This window comes from Silene latifolia, chromosome Y, assembly GCF_048544455.1.
Source record: "Silene latifolia isolate original U9 population chromosome Y, ASM4854445v1, whole genome shotgun sequence".
NCBI lineage: Eukaryota > Viridiplantae > Streptophyta > Magnoliopsida > Caryophyllales > Caryophyllaceae > Silene > Silene latifolia.
The window spans coordinates 305,028,416-305,054,093 of record NC_133538.1 but is presented as its reverse complement, the minus strand read 5'-3'; the positions used below and the strand labels follow the sequence as shown (position 1 = coordinate 305,054,093).

The window sequence follows — 25,678 nt, the reverse complement described above, 5'->3', positions numbered from 1 at the left end:
AAATTATATGTGAGCTGACGATAAAAGCAAAAAAGACGAAGGAGCTGAACCTACAGAGGATCCTCGATCGAGTCAGCCCCGACTCGATCGAGGAACCAGCGTGCTCGATCGAGTCACCTCTCGACTCGATCGAGGCATCTCTTCGACAGATGGCGGTGTTTCAAAAGTTGTTTCTAAGGTCAAGCCAGCCGAGCCCATAACTATTGCACTACCTTTTCCTCATCGACAACAAAAATCCAAGCTGGATAAGCAGTTCGGTAAGTTTATGGAGGTCGTGAAGAATCTATAGGTAAGTGTCCCTTTCACTAAATTAATTACTCAAGTGCCGACTTATGCAAAATTCATGAAGGAGATTTTGACAAGGAAGAGATCCTTTGACGCGGTGGAAACTATTGCTTACACTCAGAAGTGTAGTGCCATGTTGCCAATCAACTCACCACCTAAATTAAAGGATCCAGGAAGTTTTTCTATCCCTTGTCATATTGGTCACCTTGCTATTAGTAAGGCTCTTTGCGATTTAGGAGCTTTTTATTCAAACCTGTTAACCTGTTTTCTTCAAACCTGTTAACCTGTTTTCCTTAAACCTGTTAACCTGTTAAAATCTTGATTTTGTTAACCTTTTAAATTTTTGAACCTATGAACTTTGTTTTTCGAATCCTGCGGACCTGTCAAAATATTTATTTTGTTAACCTGTAAGAGATTTTTGAACTTGTCTTACGGTTGAAGCCATTGTAAGTAATTCAACCATGTATGGTTTTTGCCATAGTGGTTGAAGGGGTGGGAAAACCGGCCTGACAGGAGGGCTTATGTCCCCTGCCTCACTGGAGGGCTTGGTACTCGATCTGACAAGAGGGCTTTTTAGACTGATGGTCGGGAGAGAACACCCTTGCACCGTCTTACTGCGTCCAGTTGGTTGTAAATATGTGCAGTAAACCTAGTCAAGTTAGGCAATTATTTCATGCCTGATTGGTCCTGACATTTACTGTATCCGGTGATGGTTACCAACTCGTTAGGCACAATTAAGTGCAAAGTTTTGTTTCAGAAATTGATATATAGTAGAGTGGCCCTCAATCCTGAATATTATGCAAATAAACATTTATTATGTATAATTGTTCAGGACTCAAAATTAAGAAAAATTGGGTTAGTTAAATATATAGACATGGATTGCACATAAGACATGTGAAGCACGAAATTTTTCAGATAGCACGTCAGGTTGAAACACTGATAGCAAAGATACAGTTTTTACCTGATTCAGGGCTGATATAGATTCTTATACATGAAATAATTTCAAATTTGTTATATTCCAAGATCTTGAGATGATTTCTCCTTCTAATGTTTGGAGCATGTAAGATTCTTCAATCTGTTGGGGTCAGGCTGATATTTGCTCCAAAGATATTCAAATCATATCTACATGGATTTCAGCAGGGATGGCTTCTTCACAATCATAAACCAATGAATAAGGAGTTTGGCCAGGCTATTTTTTTTTTGACGACCACCTTTTTATTTAGTTTAGCTTGACCATTTGCTTTAGGGTAGTCATGCCCCACTTCACAAATGGCTAGGGTGTAGAGATCGGATGTAATAACTTAGACAGTTGATGAATAGTCGGAGCATGCTTATGGCAGGCTTCACATTTCATGCTGTAGTCCAGGCAATCAGCCCTCAGGGTTGGCTAATAATAACCAGTCTTGAAAACTTTGCTTTGCTTCATGTGGTACGAGACATTTCGCGTATGATTTATCCTGAAATCTTTAGGTTTTAAACACCAAGGTCTAGACATATCTTGAGTCCTGCTATGAGGGTTTCATATTCAGCCTCATCATTGGTGGCTTTCAATTCACAGCTTACAGCCTGAGCTATCTTGTCTCCCTGTGGCGATTTAAGCACTAATCCTAACCCTGTCCCCCTGGCATTGGATGCCCCATCTATGAACAGAGTCCATTCTTGGTCTGGGGTTTTATTTTCTAATTGGTTAACATTTTTTTTTTCAGGTTAGGTTCTAGGTTAGGGCTAAAATCAGCCACAAAGTCTGCTAAGGCCTGTGATTTGATCGCTATCCTGGGTTCAAAGGTGATATCATATGTACTAAGCTGGACTGACCAATTGGCCACCCTGCCTGACAGTTCAGGCTTTCGCAGGACAACTTTTATGGGTAGGTTAGTCTTAACTAATATAGGGTGAGACTCAAAATAAGGGCGCAACTTGGTTTACGATATAATTAAAGCTAAAACATATTTTTCATGTAAATCATACCTCATTTCAGCATCTAGTAGACTTTTACTTACATCGTAGACATGATGTTGCTGACCTTCCTGTACTTTAACTAGGCGCTGGCAATATTGTCAATGAGAGAGAGAGAGAGAGATAAACCGGCATGGGGTTTTCCTTTGCCTGGTTTGGCCAGTAAAAATGGAGACGATGATAAATATAGCTTCTAATCCTTGAATAATGTTGCCTCGTTTTCAGGAGTTTTTTTTACTTCCTCGTAGATGTTTATATTTCTTTCAGGGGCGGATTTTTGTTGTTTCTGTCGTACAGACTTCAAAAATGTGTCAATATTGAGCTTATAGGTGATAACATCAGCATATACTCGAATTGTATCAAAATGAGATCAAGCAAAGCCATATATATATATATATATATATATATATATATATATATATATATATATATATATATATATATATAAATTGCATCAAGTGAGTCTAGGTATCTTAGGTGAGTCTAGCATTTTAATCTCATCCATTAGATCTACTCTAATCAACGGTGAGATTAAATCTCAGAAATTATAACAAACCTATAAAAGCTAAGAATTCAAGCCTCCCCTCATAATTCAATTTCACTTTCTCTCTCTCCGTCTCTTTCCTCACTTTCTCTATCTCTCTCTCTCTAAGTCAAAATAATCCTCTGAATCAAGCAAACAAACCCTAGGTTACTGTATTTTATTCGCTTTTATCAATTCATTCACAAATCAATCAAATTCGTCTGTTTTCCGTGGTTCTCGTTGCTGAATGGATGCAGATTCTACCGACATTAACAAGCAAACAGGGTAATTTCCTAATCCTTTCGTTTTCGGTTTTCCTTTTCGCGATTTCATCTGGATTCTATGTCGCTGATCATTCGCTATTGTAATTTCATTATTCCGTTGCTTTTCAGTTTTTTAGGTTAATCGATTTTATGTTTGCTTCAATTTTAATGAAATCCGTTCACTTCTACTTCAATTTTACGGTGTCCTTTCCTTTGATTATTCTCGTATTTGCTTTTCTCTTAAATATTAGGTGAAATATCCTTGTATTTGTTATTTTTCCTATCGAATTTTCATATTTGCGTTCTCCTCTGCTTCTGCTTACAATTGCAGTTGCTTTATCGTCACATTCCGTCAATTTTGATTATATTTGTCTTTATTCTGTTGCTTTTCAGTTTTTTAGGTTAATCGATTTTATGTTTGCTTCAGTTTTAATGAAATCCGTTCACTTCTACTTCAATTTACGGTCTCCTTTCCTTTGATTATACTCGTAGTTGCTTTCGTCTTAAATATTTGGTCAAATATCCTTGTATTTGTTGATTTCCTCGTTCAAATTCGGTCAAATTTCATTATATTTGACCTCTTTTCATGTCTTGTATATTCCTGTTCCCCAATGTCGTATATTCCCTGTTCTGCTGTCAATGCTTACGTGCTCGACTTTGTTACAATATCAATGTTATCGTAACACAATCACATATATTCATTTTCCATTGCACATATAACATATCTTTGTATCACTACGACGTCCTCTTGTTCTCGCATTACTTCAATGTACTTGATTTCTTGTTCTAAATTGTAGTCCAAATTCTTCGCATATTCCTGTTCTCCCGTCCATCCTTATGTCACTACATTGTCATAGTACTAGTATTAATGTAACAATGTTACTCTTTGTAATACCACCGTTGTATTTCAGGTCACTAATACTCGTATTTTCCTTTTTGTATTACGAGACTCAAATCTGTCACTCAACCCCATTCTACGGCAATTGTCCAAGAGCAACCCAATCCTCAACCAAATAATCAACTTGTTCTGTCTCACACGCCTAATGGAAGTGAGCGCTGGATGCGTGTGGTTGAGCACAAGTTTAGACCTACCATTGGTGCAGTTTTCGCCTCCCTTGAGGCTGGAATCAAGTTCTACGAGGTTTATGCTCGGGCATGTGGATTTACCCCTCGGAAGCACGATGACGAAAACACTACGAGGTGGTGTTGCACACCAAAAATTCGTAATCGCAACCGTCAAGGGTTCGGGAATATAAACCGAAACAAATCACATAACCAAGGATGATGAGAATATGGGTGATGGTTCGTCCACGCTAGTACAATTACACGGCGAGTTAAAATCACAAGAATTGGATGCCGAGCGTACGTCAGATTTGCCCTTCTACATGGCCTTGATGGCCCAGCTATGATTGACGAGTTTTCTGAAGTCCACAATCATCGTCTCACCTCTGTCAGTTACAGAGATCTCGATAAGATTTCACGATCCCTTGATATGTTCCAGAAGACGCTTATATTGGACAACTTCAAGTTGAATATTGGCGCTGGATTGACCTTTAGACAGGTTAAGGAACTTGTCAATGGGTATGAAAATATCGGTGCTACATTGATAGATTTTAAGAACTTTCAAAGAGATATCAAGTGCTACATTGGGTTAAGAGATGCTGACCTTTTCATCGATCGACTCGAGAAACTCAAAGCGACCCAACCCCAGTTCTACTTTGCCTATGATGTTGATCCGCAAAACCGTCTAACAAAGTTCTTTTGGGCTGATGCTACATGTATTAGAAACTACTCATTCTTTGGGGATGCTGTGAGCTTCGACCCTACTTACGGAACCAACAAGTATGATATGGTTTTTAAACCATTCACAGGTGTTAATCACCACAGAAAGTCGGTGTTGTTTACCGGTTGTCTCCTGTTACACGAGAATGACATCTCCTTCCAATGGACCTTTCAAAGATTTCTTGATCGCCATGGGACAAAAAGAGCGCGATTCATGATCACGGATCAATGCCTTGCCATAAAGAAGGTAATAGTGTGACAATGTTACTGTAACAGACTTACTTAAATTTATTGTTCCACAACTTTCTGACTCCAACTACCACTGTTCCATCTCTTCCTCTTTTACAAGGTTATTCAATAACAATAATACTGTAACTAAATTACTAACATATAATTTACTCACTTGCTCTTTCCCTATCATCTTTGTCAATATCACGTTCGACTTGTTGTTTCATTATGACCGCATACAACAGGCTTTCCCTTCATTTTCAAGATAGCTAGGCATCGTTATTGTATGTGGCATATTACACAAAAGATCACGGACAAAGTTGGTTCAGCACTCTGCAGAGACACGAACTTCCTTGCTCGCTTCAACGCTGTTGTTTGGGACCCTGATATGGAGCCGTCGGAGTTCGAAGAGAAGTGGTAGAAGGTCATTTCAGATTTCACTGGAAGATAACGATTGGTGACTACAATGTTCGACGACGGACACCATTGGATTCTGCCTACCATCGTGACCTTGCCTTGGGCTGCATATTAAGAACAACACAGCGATCAGAAAGTACAAATTCGTTTTTCAAGCGCTATGAGAATCACTTTGGTACACTGGTCGAATTTTGGATGAGGTAAACAACCCTTTTCCATTCCTTACAGTACCCGGGAACAGTGTATGTTACAGTACCATTGTTTCATTGTTACATAAATAATTTGTTGCCGAATCCTTATTGCATTAAAACCAGGTTCCAAACTGCTATGGACCAGCAGCAATATACACGAAGGTGCGATGATTATAATAGCGACCACTCATTCCCTGAGCTTAAGACAGAATTACCTATAGAAAAGCATGGCCCTATTATATACACACATACTGTGTTCAAGGTGTTTCAAGAAGAAGTAATGGCTGCCGGTTCATGTGGTGTTGATGACTTTGAGAAGGAGGAGCATGTGTGCATAATTCATGTAATCGATGCTGAGATAGACAGAATTTTCAAGGTGAGGTTCGACCTTAGAAGCACAGATGCAGTATGCGAGTGTAAACTGTTCGAAAGAATTGGATTACTCTGCAGGCATATTGTGTGGGTGTACACGGGCAAAGGAATTGGGCGAATACCAAGCAAGTACATTGTAGATTGTTGGCTAAATAACACACACGCAACGAACAGGTTTGATTCGAATACATTAATACGAGGATGCTTTTGACTTGTTACGATGTTGTTTCTGATAACATTGTAACCATAATTTCTTATAGTAACATTGTCACCATGATAAACGAGAACCTCTTGTTTTACTTCCAGGCTTGATTCGAATGGGAATGTCATTGAGGATTCATATATGGCTACGTCTGATAACAGTCATTTGTGCAATGTATGGTCAGAGCTCCGTCAGATAGTTGGTGTTCTCAAAACTTTGCCTGCTGAACACACGGAAGAGTTAGCATCCCTATTAGTTGAGTTCCGGCAGAAGTTATGTATTGAACCGCTTACAAAAGACCAAGAGATGGAGATTCTGTTGGGCTGCAGCTCGTCGTCTGAAGTCACTATCCACCCTCCGGAACAAGCACGCAACAAGGGCAGCGGAAAAAGATTGAAGTCAGCTAAACAACATGCCATTGAAAAAGCAACCAAGCCAAAGAGGCTATGTGCATACTGCAAAGAAAGAGTTACCCACGACAGAGAACATGCCCTCTTCGCATAGTGATGAAGTCACTTTGAAAGCGACTAAAAAGAAAAAGTTTGATCTTTGTTATGATATTACGAAAGAACATTGTGACCTTATCAATAATTAGTAGGATTTTGTGTTCTTTGTGAGAATAATATGTCACAAAAAATAAAAAGTAGAATTGTGTGTTCTTTGTGACAATAACATGTCACAATAAAAAGTCATTCGATTTTCCTACATCATAGTTAACATTTTATACAAAGACTTACAACATTTTATACAAAATAAATACTGTTTTAGGACCATTTTCCGTCCCGTTTTAGGAGCATATTTCCTAAGTTTTACAAGATATGATGTTATACGATTTGTTTTGTAAATATGCCCTTTGTTTAAGGATTTCGCGGAGCCGCCTAATCCAACCCTAAACCCTTTTCCGTCCCGTTTTAGGAGCGTTTTTCCCCAAATTTAAATCCCGTCCACGACAGGGTATCACCCGTCCTTCCCTAGGGTTTAGTTTTGGTTTTACTGTAAAAGTGTTGTACTACGAACAACCTTTGTTTAAGGACAAGGGTTTAGGGTTGGATTAGGCGGCTCCGCGAAGCGGTGCCGCCTAATCCAACCCTAAACCCTTTTCCGTCCCGTTTTAGGAGCGTTTTTCCCCATATTTAAATCCTGTCGTACGTTTTAGGAGTGTTTTTCCCCAAATTTAAATCCCGTCCACGACAGGGTATCACCCGTCCTTCCCTAGGGTTTAGTTTTGGTTTTACTGTAACAGTGTTGTACTACGAACAACCTTTGTTTAAGGAAAAGGGTTTAGGGTTGGATTAGGCGGCTCCGCGAACCTAAACCCTTTTTCGTCCCATTTTAGGAGCGTATTTTGACAATTTTAAACATAGTTACATAATCGTTGTTCAATTTAATATACCACAATTCTAATAGTAAATTGGACAATTAACCGAATTAAGATGTCATTCATTAAAAACAAGTGTTACAAACACTGATTAAAAACGAAATACTTCTAAACAAGAATGATAGTTAACTTAAATATAAGTCATCACATAAGCATAAAATCGTATGTGATTAAGGAAATATTAAATCTTTTACTCCGTTCTTAGTCGTTTGTTCACGGAGGAGAATGAACACGCTTTAAGCCCTCTAGCAACTCCTTTTTCGTAATATTCTGTAACCTTCCATCTCTTCAATAGCTTTGACAACAAGAGGCCACTTCATGTTAATCGAAGGGTTGACTTTAGCATATGACTCCCTAAGAGTCAGAACACCAAGGAGAAACGACGGTCTAAATCGGTTTGATGTATTTCTTCACCTTATTTTCTTCTAGCAGTTTCCCAATACACTTGTTTTCCGCCATCAGAAACTTGAGATGAGCTTCAGCATTGTTCAAGTCTTTTTCAAGCACTTGTACTCATTCTAGCATTTCTATTACCTTACTATCAGATGATATAACCTGCTCAAGTAATGAATCTCTATGCCTTGTCATTTCTTCCAGTTTAAACTTGGTGTCTTCCCGTTTCCTTTGAATTCGTTCCATTTTTCTCTTGCTGAAACAAAAAACAAAAAAAAAAAAAATATTATAACAGAAAAATAAACTGTTTTCCCTAAATTAGAGAAAACAAAATCTATTTATAAACAAACATAAACTGTTTTCCCTAAATTAGAGCAAGGTAGTCATATAATAAATGAAATTTTAGCAACAGTTGTAATATTAAACCATCCATAATCTTTATAGATATTTAATATTACAAAAGATTAAAAAAAATTAGAAATGAAAAACCTTTGAATTTGTCTTGCCTTATTTTTTTGTTTAGAAAATGAAGTGTAAATGTTGAATGAAATGAGATTATTTATAGATAATTGAAAAAAACAAAACAGTTTTTTTTAAAAAAATAAAAAAAATAACTGCCTTGAAAAATGTCACTTTGAAGAAGTGAAAAACTGTTTTAGAAAGATAACTGATGCAGATTGTAGAATTCAAAGCGTCAAAAACGTGTGTTACAGTAACATAATTGTGTTTTTTTAAAATGAGATTATTTATAGATAATTGAGAAAAACAAAACAGTTATTTTTTTAAAAAAAAAAAAATTAACTGCTTTAAAAACCACTTTTATTAACTGCTTTGAAAACTGTTTTTAAAAGATGATTGATCTTAACCACGTACTTGTTCCCCATAATTAAGTCCAGTTATAAATGCTGCACAGAGTGGAGAATTCAAAGCGTCAAAATCTTTTATTATAATTTTCATTTATTACTATCACAAGAAAGTTACAAAGAAACATTATTTTCATTTTGTCTCGACTTTTTTGTTAAAAAAAAAAACACTAACATTTTAAAAACTGTTTTCAAAATTAAATGCTTTAAAAAACAGTTAATTTTTGAATTCGAAAAGACAAAATAAGACATGAAATTTATCGAACCCATGTTTCGTTTTCCCTATGAAGTGCAGTTATAACAGCTGCAAGAGTGAAGAATTCAAAACGTCAAATTATGTTTTCTTTTCTCACTTTTGCAACTGTCACACTGTTACAGTAACATTGTTAATGAATTCTACATATAATAAGTTACTGTTACAGTAACAAACTTATTAGTAATATATTCCAAAATATTCCAAAATATGTTCCACTGTCTATGACAACCACTATTACGTTGTTAAAGTAACATTGTTTTAGAGTACATCACTTGATTTTCACTTTAAAACGAAGTACAGGCATTTCAGTGTTGAGTGGCTTCGGTTAATTCTCAATCGGTGGTTGTTTGTCTGACAATTCATGTTCCGTTGCCTTCCCTTTGAGCATTCTAGCAGCTTCCCTTCTTGCAGCTATATCAAGCCAGATTGTTTTCTTTGATTTTTTGAAGATTTCAACAGCGTCCAACAATTCAGCCCGTATTTTGTTGATGTCAGCCATGAGCAAACATGCAGCAATTTGGGAAGCACATGCCCGCCGATAAAATGTGTTGTTGAGCAAAGAAGACTTGTTTGAATATCCCAAAAAATTGGAGACGGTACATCATAGTGATACAGGTGACTCTTCAAATACGGAAGCCCGTTTACGCCATTTAAGCTTCACATTTACCACAGGATAGATGAGCATTTCAGTTACCCTCACGTCGCCCTTTGTGTCCAGGTAGTCACTCATGCAACCAGGCTGTCGAAATGCAACATTAATTTCTTTTTACTATCAATTAAGAAATCTGTATAATCAACAATGTTACAATATAGGTGTAACAATAACACTGAAACAACATAAAAATGTTTGAAAGATAGGTATTATCTTTGTAACACTGAAACTGAAACTGTAAACATACAATTTGACAACTCAGGGGACTTACTGCTGCCGTTGCGATGTCGTAAGTGAATGAAGACTCCCAGTTAGCATACGATTGACTGTCGATCACACTAATCTCTTTGTTGAGGAAATTAATACACACACTGAAGTAGTGATAGCCAGCCAAACAAGGTACAAAAATAAGTTCGGCATCAAGTCTGTAATTTGCCTTGCTCGCGTTGATGAAATTATCCCAAATTTCAAACAACTCGTTCTTTATATCAAACTGTTCACTATCCTCTTGCATCACAGCCAGTAGAGCATGCTGTAGTTTTTAAAAAAAATAAAAAAAAAATGTAAGGGTTAGATTTCCCTTGTAAAAGAATCATATGTTATTAAACAGAAGCAGACATTTAACACCGATGCAACTTACCATGTGACCTAGTCCTAAGTAAAGTATGGTTGGCCTGCTTTGCCCTTGTGCCTCTTTTCTTTGTTCTCGATATAATTCAAGAGTAGAGACCAACATTCAAACACCATCCAATTTGTGTGACTCCTAGGACGTAGTGAGAGTATATCAGCTCTTGTCAACCTCCTGTTGTCTCCAAACGCAGCCAGGATCTCACTGTTATAGAACCATAAGAGTCAGATTACTCAAGAGTTTTCGTAGAAACAGTGTAACATAAACAGTGTTTTAAAAACATTTTTACGAAACGATTAAACAAGAACACTTTTACAAGAATAACAAGTATTTTACCCTTTACGAAGTCGATATCATCCATAAACGCATAATCAAGAATGTGCCTTCTCGGATTAGTTGTCTTTGGACAATGAGTTTACGATTTGCTCTCATAAATTCAGAGACTAGGAATATTTCACCGTCAATTTCACCGTGACCTAGAGAACATCCCATAGCATCATCAATATGAAATTTAAATATTATCTCCTCATCTTCACCAATTGCTATAGGAGAACTCTTGTAAGCAACCGACTTCACCCTCGGCTTTTTGGGCTCTTCCTCCTTTTGTTTTTCCTGTGGCTTCTTTGTTTTTTCCTCTTCCTTTTTTTCCTTCTTCTCTTCCAGCCTTCTTTTTTTGTGACTTTTTCTTCACTTGTTCCTTTCATTCCTGAATTTTGATATCCTACCTTGCACCTCTTTTCGTACTTGATTCAAGTCGCTAAGAACAAGTATTGCACATATTTCAGCACGGTACAACATTCTTTTCCGTTCATCCCCCAGCTCACAGTCAAAAACATTCCCTGTGTAGAAAGCCATGTGCATCATCATGAAAACTCCACAATCCACATTTTTTTGCAATGCTCCGCCATTTAAATTTCACATTCTGCAGTGGGAAACTTTCCACTTTGGAGCCTTTTGCAATTTGCATGTCTGACAACATTTTCCCCATGATATTTGCACTCACAAAAAAGTAATACATTCTTTGTATCTATGTTCTTGTAACAATGATTTCCAAATTTTTAATGGAAATTTAAAAGTATAACATTATTCTTTTTTGTAAGTAGAGGAACTTACCGCACTTCTTGCCATTTTTGCTTTTCGGGATCTGGCATATAAGGGTTTGTTGTCTAGGTAGTCAACGGTTTGCGACATGAAATTTATGCAAGCACAGAAAAAGTGGTCCTCCAGAATGAGTGGAATGAATATCTGCAATTAAGCAGATATATATCATTGTTAAACAGAACTTCTATACACTTTACTTATATAAGAATAAAAAAAATTAACAGTAATGTGGTTTACCATATCACAATTGAAATTCAGTGGACTCGGGTTGTATTTGATCCAATGTCTGAAGGACAGCAAAACTTCACCTTCTAAATCTCTGTTATGAACGGGTTTTCCAAGAGCCATAGTTGCTAATGCGTCCTACAAAAATAAATATAAATACAAAGTCAATAAACATTATAGAAACACAAAATCAATAAGTATAAAAATTTATTTATTACAGTAACATACAGATTGACCCAAGCCCATGAAGATCCTCAATGGTGTATCACTTTCTACCTTTCTGGAGATGAGGTCATTGAGGAACATTGACCAACATTCAGTCACCATTAAATAAATAAGCTCGCCAGGAGCCAATGAAATTAAATCTTCCCTTGGAATGAAGTGATACTTCCCATACGAGACAAGCCTTTCCCTGTTGGACAATGAGATGTAATAATCAGAACACCTTTTAATAGAGTAACAGTTTAACAGTAACAACTATTCAGTTGAAACAGTAATCACTTGCAAAGTAAAACGTTTTGTTTATCACAGTTCAAGAGTAAATAAAGTACTCACGTAGCTGAGAGGTTCTCGTCATCGTCGATAAAACAATAGTCAATTGTTTCTTTCTTAACTTCAAGAATAGGCGCCATTATCTCCTTGTGTTTTATCATAGTCTTGGACACAAGTGTTAGACCCGGAGCTGGTAGGCCACATTCGATTGTGCAGCCGTAGCGAGGATCCATCACGCGCATCCAGTCTTCAGTTGTTTCGACATGTAACAAATAGTGGTCGCCATATCTTCGTCCTAATCGGCATACGAGATCTCATCACTTTGCAATCATCGACAATATCAACTTCATCATCGTCGTCATCTTCTCGCTACCTGATCGCCTTTGAGTAGTTATTGGTTCTTAAATGCCAATGTCTCATCACCAAATTTCACCGGATTTTTCTCCTTCCTCGCCTTTTTCATCTTTCCCATCGGCGTCTTCATTACCAGTTGCTTCATCCTCCTTACTGTTATCTTCGTTTTTATCGCCAACACTGTCTTCATCTTTATCATCATCGTTCTCTTCATCTGGTTTTTCATTGCCATCATCCTCTTCTTCATCTTTATCGTCATCTTCCTTTTCATTTCCCTCACTGGTTGGTTGGTCATCATCCTAGCCTGATGCATCATCATCGGCCTCTTCCTTGTTATCTGTGGCACAAGTAATTGAATTGAATATAAATTACTAATGTTTTTTGGACCAACAATGCCTCATAGTTATACTAACGATTATCAGAAAATTTGCTACTTCAATTACCTTGAAAGATCCTTCTTGGTTTTGCCTCGATCGTTGGGTTCTCTTGACTTGGCCCGATGCATCATCTTGGCCTCTTCCTTGTCATCTGTGTATTAGATAATTGAATATATATATATATATATATATATATATATATATATATATATATATATATCACTCAAACTTAATAAAACTACGACACAAGAATAAATAATATCGTTAATAGTGTTATATAGTAATCGTGTTAACAATGTTACATCAGCTAATACAACGAGTGCAAATAGATTTCTCTATTACCTTCGGGAGATCCTTCTTCAGCTGCCTCATTGGCATCAACTTCCGCCTCTTACTCGTCATCTGTGTCACAGGTAATTGGATTCAATATATATTAACAATTTTTCTTTGAACCAAAAAAGGCATAATAGATACACTGTAAATTTCTGTTAAAATTACGTCACATTAACATTATTACAGTTACATCCTCTGAAACAACGAGTTTAAATAGATTCCTCAATTACCTTCAGGAGATGCCTCTTCACCTGCCTCACTAGTTGGGTTATCTTGGTGGCTCGATGCATCACCTTCGGCCTCTTCCTTGTCATCTGTGTAGCAGATAATGAATATATATTACTAAATTGTTTGTTAAAAAAGCACCCAAAGAATGAAAGCCTATAACAAAGATTACACTATTACCTTCACCGGATCCATCTTCTGGCTCGCTAGTTGTTTTGTCACCCTGCCCTGATGCATCATATTCATCAGCATCATAGTTTTCATCTAAAAGGAAAGTAATTGAATATTAGTAATTATTTGTAAAATGAAAACTCTATAACAGCGATGATGTAACAGTGTTAGTGCAAGTGATTAGATTATTGTAGTAGTGTTACTATATTACCTTCATCAGATGCATCTTTATCATCCTCGCCACTCCCCTCTTTGTCGTCTTCATTTTCTTCGTCTTTATCATCTTCCTCCTCTTCATCTGCATCATCGTCTTCATCTGCATCATCCTATTCCTCTTCATCTGCATCAGAAGTAAGTAATTGAATATTATATTACTAACTATTAATGTATATAATATATTACAGTAACAGTGTTATTGTAAAACTATAACTAAAAGTAATAATAGTAACACTGTTACTTGATCTATTACCTTCACCAAATTGGCTTTCAACATCCTCTACATCCTCCTCTTTGTCCTCTTTGTCTTCTTCCTCTTCATCCTCCTTTTCCTTTTCATCTTGTTCATCGTCATCCTCCTCATCGGCACTTTCTTCATCGTTATGTATGTCCGTGCCACCCTCTTGAAGCCTCTTGTTTTTAAGACGACTCTCAACATCGCCGCCATTGTCATCCCCGTCCTCATCATCATCCTCCCCATCATCAGTCCCGTCATCATCGTTGCCATCATCAGTCCCGTCCTCATCATCACTTTCCACTCCACCCTCCATCTCATCTTGCCTTCCCTCACCACCCGCCTCCTCATCTTCCTTGCCCTCGTCATGAACCTCCTCATCCTCTTCATCATCTTTTTCATGATGTTGCTCACTTAAACTGCTCAATACCTCCTTTACCAGGGATTCTGACTTAACTGTCCTAGAACTTTTCTCTGTTGGAAATGGTTCCAACTTCCTACTGACTTTGGACCTTGTGGAGTAATATCCGTATAAGACCCTTTAAATTTAGGACTATAACGTAAATTTAACATGTGAAATATGGTCATAAACGAAATACAATGAAAAACGATTAAGCACAAGAATTAACATTCGGTCCTAGTGCAATTCGGCAATGAGAGATCAAAGTAGACCTCCTCCTAATTGTTGCACCCAAGATCGTCTAAGAATATGCCCTTGTGCTAGAAATGCGTTCTCTAATTGCCTTGCAATATTGAGAGAACTTGATGTGAGTTTTTCGAGATGTGAGATCTAGGTTTCAGAGAGAAATGATCTCCAAAACCCTAGTTTCTTTGCAAATGAAATGACTAGGTTACAAAGGAGAGGGAACCTCTTCTTTTGTTAGCCTCGGTCCGCGGGTCACTAGAGGAGGGAGTGGGCTTTCCACTTTCTCCTCATTTAACTCGTGATCCGACTCGTCTCGCTAAAATGTATATGACGCGGTTTTTATTATAAACTGTCATCGGTTATCGGTTATTAATACATCGACTAATAACACGGATTAGTTGAAATATTAATACATGTCCGACAAAGACAATATTGTATAATTAATTCAATATACATTAATCAAATATAAATCGTTTATATTTAATTTACGAATTAACTGTTTAATTCGCCTTAGCCCATTTTATTTAATCCGTATAAAATATCTCAACATCACATTTTGACTAATTACTAGTCAAATAACTCGGACTAACTGGTTAGTCAAAATTGGCATCAACATGACTGTATTTTCATCTTTTATCACGTCTCTCAAACGTATCCTATAGGTGTGACTTTTAGGGACCAGTTGATCACCGCCATCTGTATGACAATAACGTCAAACTTATCTAGCAAGCCAACCGTTATTGATAAACGTGGATCAACTGATAATAATACCAAAAGTATGCCCTTTGATCCTTTTAGAGATTTATAAGTCCTTGCACTAACTGTTAAGGACACCAGCCCCAACAAGCTCCCACTTGTCCGTACAAGTGTATGTGCAATGACGCGTTATCCGCACTAACGGAGGACACACAGCTCAACAAACTCCCACTTGTCCGTACAAGTGTATGTGCGATAACCGATTCTCATATTCATTTAAAATTTCTCCCACTCAATGTAAAACAATTTGCAGATCCGGATCCGCAAAGGTCGTATTTTACAATCGATCTGTATCATGAGTGGTTTCCCCGACTAGAGAGTAACTTAACTGATAAAACGAATCCGTATCCGAGCATGGCCATGCATTTCGATTCTGACTCCTCGAGTGGCCCTGAGAAATATCGAGTACCTGATAAAGGCTGAATATTTCCTTCAACTCGAACTCCTTCCGATCTAAGCGCAGCATGAAATGACCCAGAAAAAATCTACTTGGCCCCCTGTTACGGATGACCGTGAGAAAGAAACCAAAGTCACCCAAAATCTGCCTTAGTCTCAAGAGACAGTCGATAGTCAAAAGAATCGACTCTTAAGATCACCATGGAGGTCCTATCCACGACCGGGCACCGAATGTTATAAAACATTTAGGACTCCACGTCGATGTCACAATTGTGTCCTACGAGAAATCCGTATAACTCGCCTCTGTGATTGGTCAGTCAACCGTTTGACTTATGGCTCGTTGAACCCACCATCAACCAACGTCACAAAATAATTACCTTGAGTTATCAGCTCACGTGGGCAATTAAGGACCAAAAATATAATGTTTGTTCAGTTCACTTTGTGGTGTTCAAAAATTGTCGTACAATTCCACATGAAAAACAAAATATATATAAATATCAAAACGATGATGTTGTATAGAGTACAAAAAGAATGAATCTAATCCATAAAAGAGTACTATAACTCAGGAACATGTTTAATTCCCATGGAAAGAACGTGCCCTTCATGCTTATCTTGTCGTAATGGTTTAGTGAGAGGATCTGCTATGTTATCATCTGTAGCAATCTTTTCTATCACTACTTCCTTTTGCTCCACGTAATCTCGGATTAGATGAGCTTTCCGTTGTACATGTCTAGACTTGTTGCTAGACTTTGGCTCCTTAGCTTGGAAGATGGCCCCACTATTGTCGCAATAGATGGTGATCGGGTCATTCGAACTAGGCACTACAGATAGTCCATGTAAGAATTGACACATCCATATCGCTTCCTTGTAGCTTCAGATGCGGCATAGTACTCGGACTCAGTCGTAGAATCTGCTGTAACAGTTTGTTTGGAACTCTTCCAGCTGACTGCAGCGCCATTAAGAGTAAAAACGAATCCGGTCGAGATTTCGAGTCATCTCGATCCGTTTGGAAGCTAGCATCTGCGTAACCGGTTGCGCATAGCTTTTGAGGGCATCCATAAGTCAATGCCCAATCTTTAGTCCTCCGTAGGTACTTAAGAATGTTCTTGACAGCCCCAATGTGATTCACCGGATCTTTGTTGGAATCGACTTGTCATACTCAATGCATATGCCACGTCCGGACGTGTGCATATCATGGCATACATGATTGATCCTATAGCCGAAGCATAAGGAATCCGTGTCATGCGCTCTTTCTCTTCTTGTCTCTGGTGCACGAGACTTGCTCAAATGCACCCCCAGAGCCATAGAAAGAAACCCCTTTTTGGAGTTAGTCATCTTGAATCTCTCTAGGACTTTGTCTATGTAAGACTCCTGACCGAGAGATAACATCCGACGTGATCTATCTCGATAGATACGGATGCCAAAAATTCTTTGTGCCTCACCCAGATCTTTCATCTGGAAATGGTTCTTCAACCATACTTTCACCGAAGTTAAGAGAGGTATGTCATTCCCAATCGGGAGTATGTCGTCAACATACAATATTAGAAAGACAATCTTGCTCCCACTCGACTTGATATAGAGACATGGTTCCTCGACTGATCGAATGAATCCATTTTCTTTTATCACTTGGTCGAAGCGATGATTCCAACTCCGAGATGCTTGCTTAAGTCCATAAATGGAACGCTTAAGCTTGCACACTTTCTTAGGATTTTCTGGATCAGTGAAACCTTCGGGTTGTACCATGTACGACTCTTCCTCCAAAAAGCCGTTTAAGAAGGCGGTTTTCACATCCATTTGCCAAATTTCATAGTCATGAAAAGCAGCGATCGCTAAGATAATCCGAATGGAACGCAGCATGACTACGGGTGCAAAGATCTCATCATAGTGCAAACCTGGCACTTGGGTGAAACCTTTAGCAACTAGTCGTGCTTTATAGATATCTTGTTGACCTTCCACAGAATGCTTTATCTTGTAAAGCCATTTGCATTGAAGGGGACGAACCTTAGCAGGTAAGTCAACAAGATCCCACACGTTGTTCTCATACATGGAGTCCATCTCGGATTGCATGGCCTCAAGCCATAGCTTTGAGTCAGAACTAGTCATGGCACCTTTATAGGTTGCGGGTTCACTACTCGTTAAGAGTAGAATGTCATCTATGTCATGTTCCTCGACCATACCAATGTATCTGTCCGGAGGAATAGAGACTCTTCCCGACCTCCTAGGTTCCTCAGGAATATTAACCGCAGCCGGGATTGAAGGAACTGGTTCCTCCAATGGTTGCTCGGTAGTTGGTTCTGAAATCTCCGACAGTTCGAAGGTTCTATCACTCTTTGCATTCTCGAGAAATTCCTTCTCTAAGAATGTCGCACTAGCCGCAACAAAAACACGTTGTTCGGTTGGCGAATAGAAGTAATGACCAAGTGTTCCTTTAGGATAGCCTATAAAGTATGTCTTGACCGATCGCGGGCCGAGCTTATCCTCGTGTCTCCACTTGACATAAGCCTCGCAGCCCCAAACCCGTATAAAGGACAAGTTAGGGACCGTTCCCTTCCATAGTTCATATGGAGTCTTGTCAACAGCTTTAGACGGACTTCGATTAAGTATTAGAGCAGCTGACAGAAGAGCATAACCCCATAATGAATCAGGTAATACCGTGTGACTCATCATGGATCGAACCATATCAAGAAGTGTTCGATTTCTCCGTTCGGACACACCATTCAACTGAGGTGTTCCAGGTGGAGTTAACTGTAAGGCAATCCCACAGTCCTTAAGGTGTTGATCAAACTCGTGAGAAAGATACTCGCCACCACGATCTGAACGCGTGTTTTAATCTTTCTACCTAGTAGGTTACTACCTGCTTCGGTATTCTTTGAATTTCTCAAAGGATTCACTTTTGTGCTTCATTAAGTAGACATAGCCATATCTACTTAAATCGTCCGTGAAAGTGATGAAATACCTATAGCCTTCTCGTGCGGTGATTGACATAGGCCCACACACATCCGTATGTATGAGTCCTAATAGGTCGCGGCGCGCATTCCAACACCTTTGAAGGAAATACGAGTCATCTTACCGATGAGACATGATTCACACGTGCCAAATGATTGAAAATCAAAGGCCGAGATAGCTCCATTTTTGATGAGCTGTTTTACGTGTTTCTCATTAATGTGTCCCATACGGCAGTGCCATAGATACGTTTGATCTTTGTCACCAACCTTTAACTTTTTATTCATTACGTGTAATATTTCGGTGGTCTGATCTAAAACATAAATTCCATTCATGGAGACTGCCTTGCCATAAATCATATCGTGTAATGAGAAAATGCAAGTATTATTCTCTATTACAAATGAAAATCCAAGTTTATCAAGTGCGAAACCGAAATAATGTTTTTAGAAAGACTGGGTATATAATAGCATTATATAAAAATAACTCAAATCCGCTAGGAAGCTGGATCACATATGTTCCCCTCGAGACGCGACCACTCGTGCTCCATTCCCGACACGCAGGTCCACCTCACCCTTTACGAGGGGTTCGATGTTTCGGAGCCCCTGCACATGATTACACAGATGAGAACCACAACCAGTATCTAGTACCCAAGTTCCGTAACTTGCGTGGTTAATCTCAATCATATGAATAAAAGTAGAAGGAGAAGACATACCAACAGGTTTAACGCGACCTGCTTTTATGTCCTCATGATAAACAGGACATGTACGCCTCCAATGCCCAGTCTTGTGGCAATGATGGCATTCCATGTTTTCATTCTTGCTCTTTGTCGCGCTGATGAGGTGCTCGACTCACCAGGCCCACTCTTGCCTCGAACCGACTTCTTAAACTTCGCCTTACCTACCGCTAGGTCTGCTTTAGCTTTGCCCTTACCCTTGCCCTTGTTTGACACAACGAGAACATCCTGTTTCATGCTCCCACCGAACTTCATGTCCTTCTCGGTGCATGCGAGAAGGAGTGCGTTCATGGGGACTTTTCTTCAAATCATTCATATAGTAATTCGCTCTAAAGAGCGCAAAACCATCGTGGAGTGAATGAAGCATGCGGTCAATCACAATGTTCTCGCCGATTTTACAATCAAGCGTCTCCAGCTTCTCGACATTCTCAATCATGCCGAGAATGTGTGGGCTAACTTGGTTGGCCCTTCGGAGTCTCGCATCAAAGAAGCGAGTGGTATGCTCATAGGTCACGATTCTCGGTGCTTTCGAGAATTCCTTAGTGAGCGTGGTGAAAATCTTGTTTGCACCATGGGCTATGAAGCGTTTCTGCAAATTGGGTTCCATTGCAAAAATGAGTACGTTTTTAATCGCACCCGCTTCCATACAGAAATCGTTAAACTTGGCGATCTCATTAGCTCTAGCCGTGGGACCTGGGTTTGGCGGGATGGGCTCAATTAGATATTTGAGCTTTCCGTCGCCAGCGGCGGCATTCCGTAATGCCGCCTCCCGGTCATGCGAAGTTTGATCCATCATTCTTGATCGAGTAGACTGATTCATCTGATTCATGAAGATCCGAAGCCAGGACTCACGGTCCAATGTGGCACTTGGCATTGGGTCGTTAGTAGGACCAGCCATTTCGTTATAGCAGTTTAAAAATTCGTGTTCTACACTGAAAAAGAAAGAAAAAACAAAAACGAAATAAGCAACTCATCGAGGTGATTTAAGTCTATTTAAAATGTATTTTAACGTGTAGACTCAAGCACTTGCATAATTGATCTTCCTCAAGAATGATACAAGTGATCCCAAGACTCAATTTCCGTAAATTGATAAGCCAACTGTTTAGCTAATTCTTCCGTAAGAACTCTTGGTCGATAGATTTCTGTAAATCCTATCTATAGTCCACCATGATCACAGGATCGTACGAGTGACCATAATGTTGAGATAAAATAGGTCAATCGGTTCCAACTTACCCGACGTAGAAGGGGTCATATTATGCCTACCGACGAAGAAGGGACTCATTGGAGTTTGACCTATAAAGACCGTTCTCAATTTTGTTTATACGAGGAAGATCCCATCAACTTAATTTTAATTCATTTTAAGTGAACAAATAACTAGCGTCTGCGTGAATGAATTAATTTAGGTGATGGCTTAGCATAGATCGTGTGACATGAGAATGTCAAAGAAAACTAACTCGTGACCTCTATATGTGTCAGTTTTCATGCAATAATTAGGTGGTTTGGTTTTAGGCGGAATATGATGCAAATTATCGTTACGAAAAATCAATAAAAGAATGCAATACGTAAATAAAATTCCTAGTGTGGCCTATCCTAGTAAAAAAAAACATAATACAACTTTGGAATCCACCGTTGGACCCGAAAAGCTTGTCTTGATGTTCCATCTTTGACCTTGCGGCGGAGTGAGCATCCGATCTCCATCTTTGGTCTTCTCAAAAATTACAATTTAAAATTTACAAATATAAACCTATTTACATTCTAAATACGAAAACTGTAATTACAAGTGAAAAATCCAAAATCGGAGATACGAGATCTCAAAATACAACCAAAACCGTGTTCCATCATTACGGTAACACGTTCTACTAAGGCCACACTAAGTTACAACCGTTTGTAAAAATGAATAAATACGTAATAAAAGCATTCAAAAGCATTCAAAATTAACGATAAATAAAATGCATCAACTAAAACAAATTTATTCGTGACATAATTCCGTAATTATGTTAAATTTATCCAAACCACCTTTTAACGATTAAAATTTATGTGATAAAACTGCTTCTATCAGTTTAATTTTAATCTATTACAATCCGTTACTTTAAATACGCTTTAAAATAACTCAATGGTACGTGTGTGAACCATTTCACAATCATAGCGAGTGTACAATATCCGTATAAAGTACATATTAAGGCCAAAAGAAAATTTAAAACAAAAAGAATAAATTTTCAAAGCTGCCAGAATAAAAATCCCTCGATCCAGAGACATGAGTGCTCGATCGAGGAACAAAAGGGCTCGATCGACTGAACTGCTAGTCGATCGAGAGGTATGCTAATCAGAAAGTACTCGATCGACAGTACTGGAGGTCGATCGAGGGCCTTTATCAGCAAATCTGCTCGATCGAGTACGAGGACTTCTCGATCGAGCAGTGGGGTTTTAAACAGAGGTCGATCGAGTACTGCAATTACTCGATCGAGCAAAAACAACAAGGAAGGGCTCTCGATCGAGTAGAAACATGCTCGATTGAGGGCAAAAACATTCTGAAAACATGAAACCCTCGTGAAAACAGTTTTGACGAAACAAAAACATCTCAATTTTGATCAAAACCGCATCAAAATAATTTTACAATCTGACAAAACTTGACATATTGCTATAATCTCCGTATAAAATAACAATATGTAAAAGAACAAATCGAAAATAAGATAAATCAACCGTGTAAAAACATGTCACGGTTTCAACAAAAAAAAAAAGCAATGTGTATACATGGTACGGTTTTCGAGACAAAACAATCGTTTCAAAATCATTTTATGAAAAATCACAATGAAAATTTACGTGGCCTCGCTCTGATACCACTTGTGGGGTAATATCCGTATAAGACCCTTTAAATTTAGGACTATAACGTAAATTTAACATGTGAAATATGGTCATAAACGAAATACAATGAAAAACGATTAAGCACAAGAATTAACCTTCGGTCCTAGTGCAATTCGGCAATGAGAGATCAAAGTAGACCTCCTCCTAATTGTTGCACCCAAGATCGTCTAAGAATATGCCCTTGTGCTAGAAATGCGTTCTCTAATTGCCTTGCAATATTGAGAGAACTTGATGTGAGTTTTTCGAGATGTGAGATCTAGGTTTCAGAGAGAAATGATCTCCAAAACCCTAGTTTCTTTGCAAATGAAATGACTAGGTTACAAAGGAGAGGGAACCTCTCCTTTTGTTAGCCTCGGTCCGCGGGTCACTAGAGGAGGGAGTGGGCTTTCCACTTTCTCCTCATTTAACTCGTGATCCAACTCGTCTCGCTAAAATGTATATGACGCGGTTTTTATTATAAATCTCATCATCGGTTATCGGTTATTAATACATCGACTAATAACACGGATTAGTTGAAATATTAATACATGTCCGACAAAGACAATATTGTATAATTAATTCAATATACATTAATCAAATATAAATCGTTTATATTTAATTTACGAATTAACTGTTTAATTCGCCTTAGCCCATTTTATTTAATCCGTATAAAATATCTCAACATCACATTTTGACTAATTACTAGTCAAATAACTCGGACTAACTGGTTAGTCAAAATTAGCATCAACATGACTGTATTTTCATCTTTGTCACGTCTCTCAAACGTATCCTATAGGTGTGACTTTTAGGGACCAGTTGATCACCGCCATCTGTATGACAATAACGTCAAACTTATCTAGCAAGCCAACCGTTATTGATAAACGTGGATCAACTGATAATAATACCAAAAGTATGCCCTTTGATCCTTTTAGAGATTTATAAGCCCTTGCACTAACTGTTAAGGACACCAGCCCCAACAGACCTTGTATATACCGGGAAGTCATTCGCCCTCCTCTTCAACGATTCAGCCTTTTGCACAACATCTTCGGCATATTTAAGGCATTCAGGCTTTATTGGTGATTTATGTTTCTGCTTCGATTCGAAAACCTTCAGTCGCTGAGCAAATCTCACGTGAACAAGGTTGGAATCCCTTCTATACATCAGCAACATCAGGTCGGTCTCCTAAGTCAATAAACCAGACAGAAAGAAACGAATTAGATAGCAGATTAGGGAGTTGTAACAATTGCACACAATTAAATTTATAAAAATAACTCACATTAACAGCTTTTTCCTTCAACTCGGCATCTGTTTCAATGCCAGGAAGCTTCTCTATCAAGATGTACTCCCTTCCCTCACTATTCTTAAGAAAAACTACCTCGTCATCCTCACCCTCATCAGATTATGCCCATCCTATTTACAGAAACATATTAGTAATTAGTAATTAATATTAATAATTAACAATATAGTAAGGTAACAGTAATGTTATTACAGTAAAGCCATTACAGTAACGATATTACAGTGACCATATTATAGTGACGATATTACACCGACGATTATGCCACATTACCTTCGATTGGGGATCCTTGCCAAGACAAATAGGATAGACGTTTCGACATCTCATCAGCTCCTAGACAGCCAATCTTTCCTTCGTCTTTGACTCTTTTTGAAAGACTTTCATCTGTCCAATGTTATATCAGAGGTAAGTCAGTTGGTTGTACCTCGCCATGGAACTCAAACCGGTGAATGTAGGCCAACAGTAGCACCACAATATACCCACAAAGACACTTATCCGTTCTTGTCTTCAACCCCTTGACACCCTCAACTACCTTCTAAAAGACATACTTAGACCAATTAAAACCTTTTATTTTTTCAACATTGTCCACAGCCTTCAATAGCCTGAAATAAACAGATAAATTTGGAGTCGGCGCTAAAAAAGTGGAGAGCGCATAAAGAACGAACACCTGCTTGAACTCATCACCGCAGGCGCCCTTGTTATTCTTAAACCAACTAGTCACCAAATCTAGCTTGATGTTCTGTGATGTAGAGATGTTGAACTTCCTTCTCCATTTGTTTTTATCTCAGTGTCCTCGGCTGGGATCATGCGACCGATCGCGGTCAAGCTACATTATTACCCTTCACCGGTAGTAAAAATAGGTCATGAACATCATACTGTGACAGCACAAACTCCTCTATTTCAGTAACATGAACCTTGAAACTGTCGTAATCAAAAGCCTCAACAAGCAAGTCTGTTAGCCCGGAAGGGACTACTGATATATTCATGTTCAATAGTCCTCCAAAACCAATTTCTTTAATGGCTTTCTTTTTCTTTACGGAAAACTTGCTCATAACATCGACCAACGACTGGGCCCTGCACTTAGTTGGGTATTTATCCGGCCTGTAATAAGGAAGTGTAAATTAGCACCACTGCTTAAACAGTGTGACACCATTTTATGCCAACAAACCAGCAGTAAGAAAGCAACAAAACAAGGATACAGTAAAGGTGTTACTGTAACACTGAAACTTTAAACAACTCAACACGACGAACAAATAAATCAGTAGAAAGGAGAACGGTAACACACATTAATTGCTCATTTATTACAAATTATTAACCCTAATTTTGAAGCGAAAAACTAGAACGCAGAAAATCAATTACTCACTTCGAGCAAAACAGTTAGGCTAAATTTATTACGAATCAGTATAATCGACACAAACAACAACAATAACAACAAGAACAGCAACAACCTAATTTTTTAATGGGAAATTAATTTCCTTCTACGATCAATTAATAAATAAGTATAATCGACAATGTTACAACATACATTATAGTAGCATCAAACTTGACATAAAAATGTTACGAGTATAGGTGTTATTCTTTGTAACACCAAATCGAAATCGAAACTTTAAACATACAAGTTTTGGCCACTAGAAAGACACATACTTTTTTAAGACTTCTTCTTTTTCAGCCTTCACCACCGTCTTGGCTGGTCTCTTTTCTGTTTAAGCCCTCTTCGACGTTTTGGAGCTGACGCTCGAGTCATCCGAAACCTCATAATCTCTATCACTTTCTTCTTCAGATGACATGGGCTTATCTCTAGGTCTCTTTTTGTTACTCGTCTTTGGTTTCTTTGTTTACGCCACCTTTTTTGGCACTGCGTTTGTCGGTTTCTTTTTTACAGACACCTTCACGCTCTCTTTCTTGCTTACTACCTTTTCTGGTATTGGCTCTTTTGCCGCTTAAACTTTCT

General features: G+C 38.3%; 1 protein-coding gene across 1 annotated transcript; it reads left to right on the top strand.

Annotated features, from left to right (window-relative positions):
- Positions 1–4,432: 4,432 nt before the first annotated feature.
- On the top strand, positions 4,433–6,723 carry LOC141631080 (protein FAR1-RELATED SEQUENCE 3-like). The gene is made up of 3 exons (XM_074443801.1): positions 4,433–5,056; positions 5,683–6,191; positions 6,324–6,723. The coding sequence occupies exons 1-3, from the start codon at positions 4,433–4,435 to the stop codon at positions 6,721–6,723; spliced, it is 1,533 nt and encodes a 510-aa protein (XP_074299902.1).
- The last annotated feature ends 18,955 nt before the right edge of the window (positions 6,724–25,678 follow it).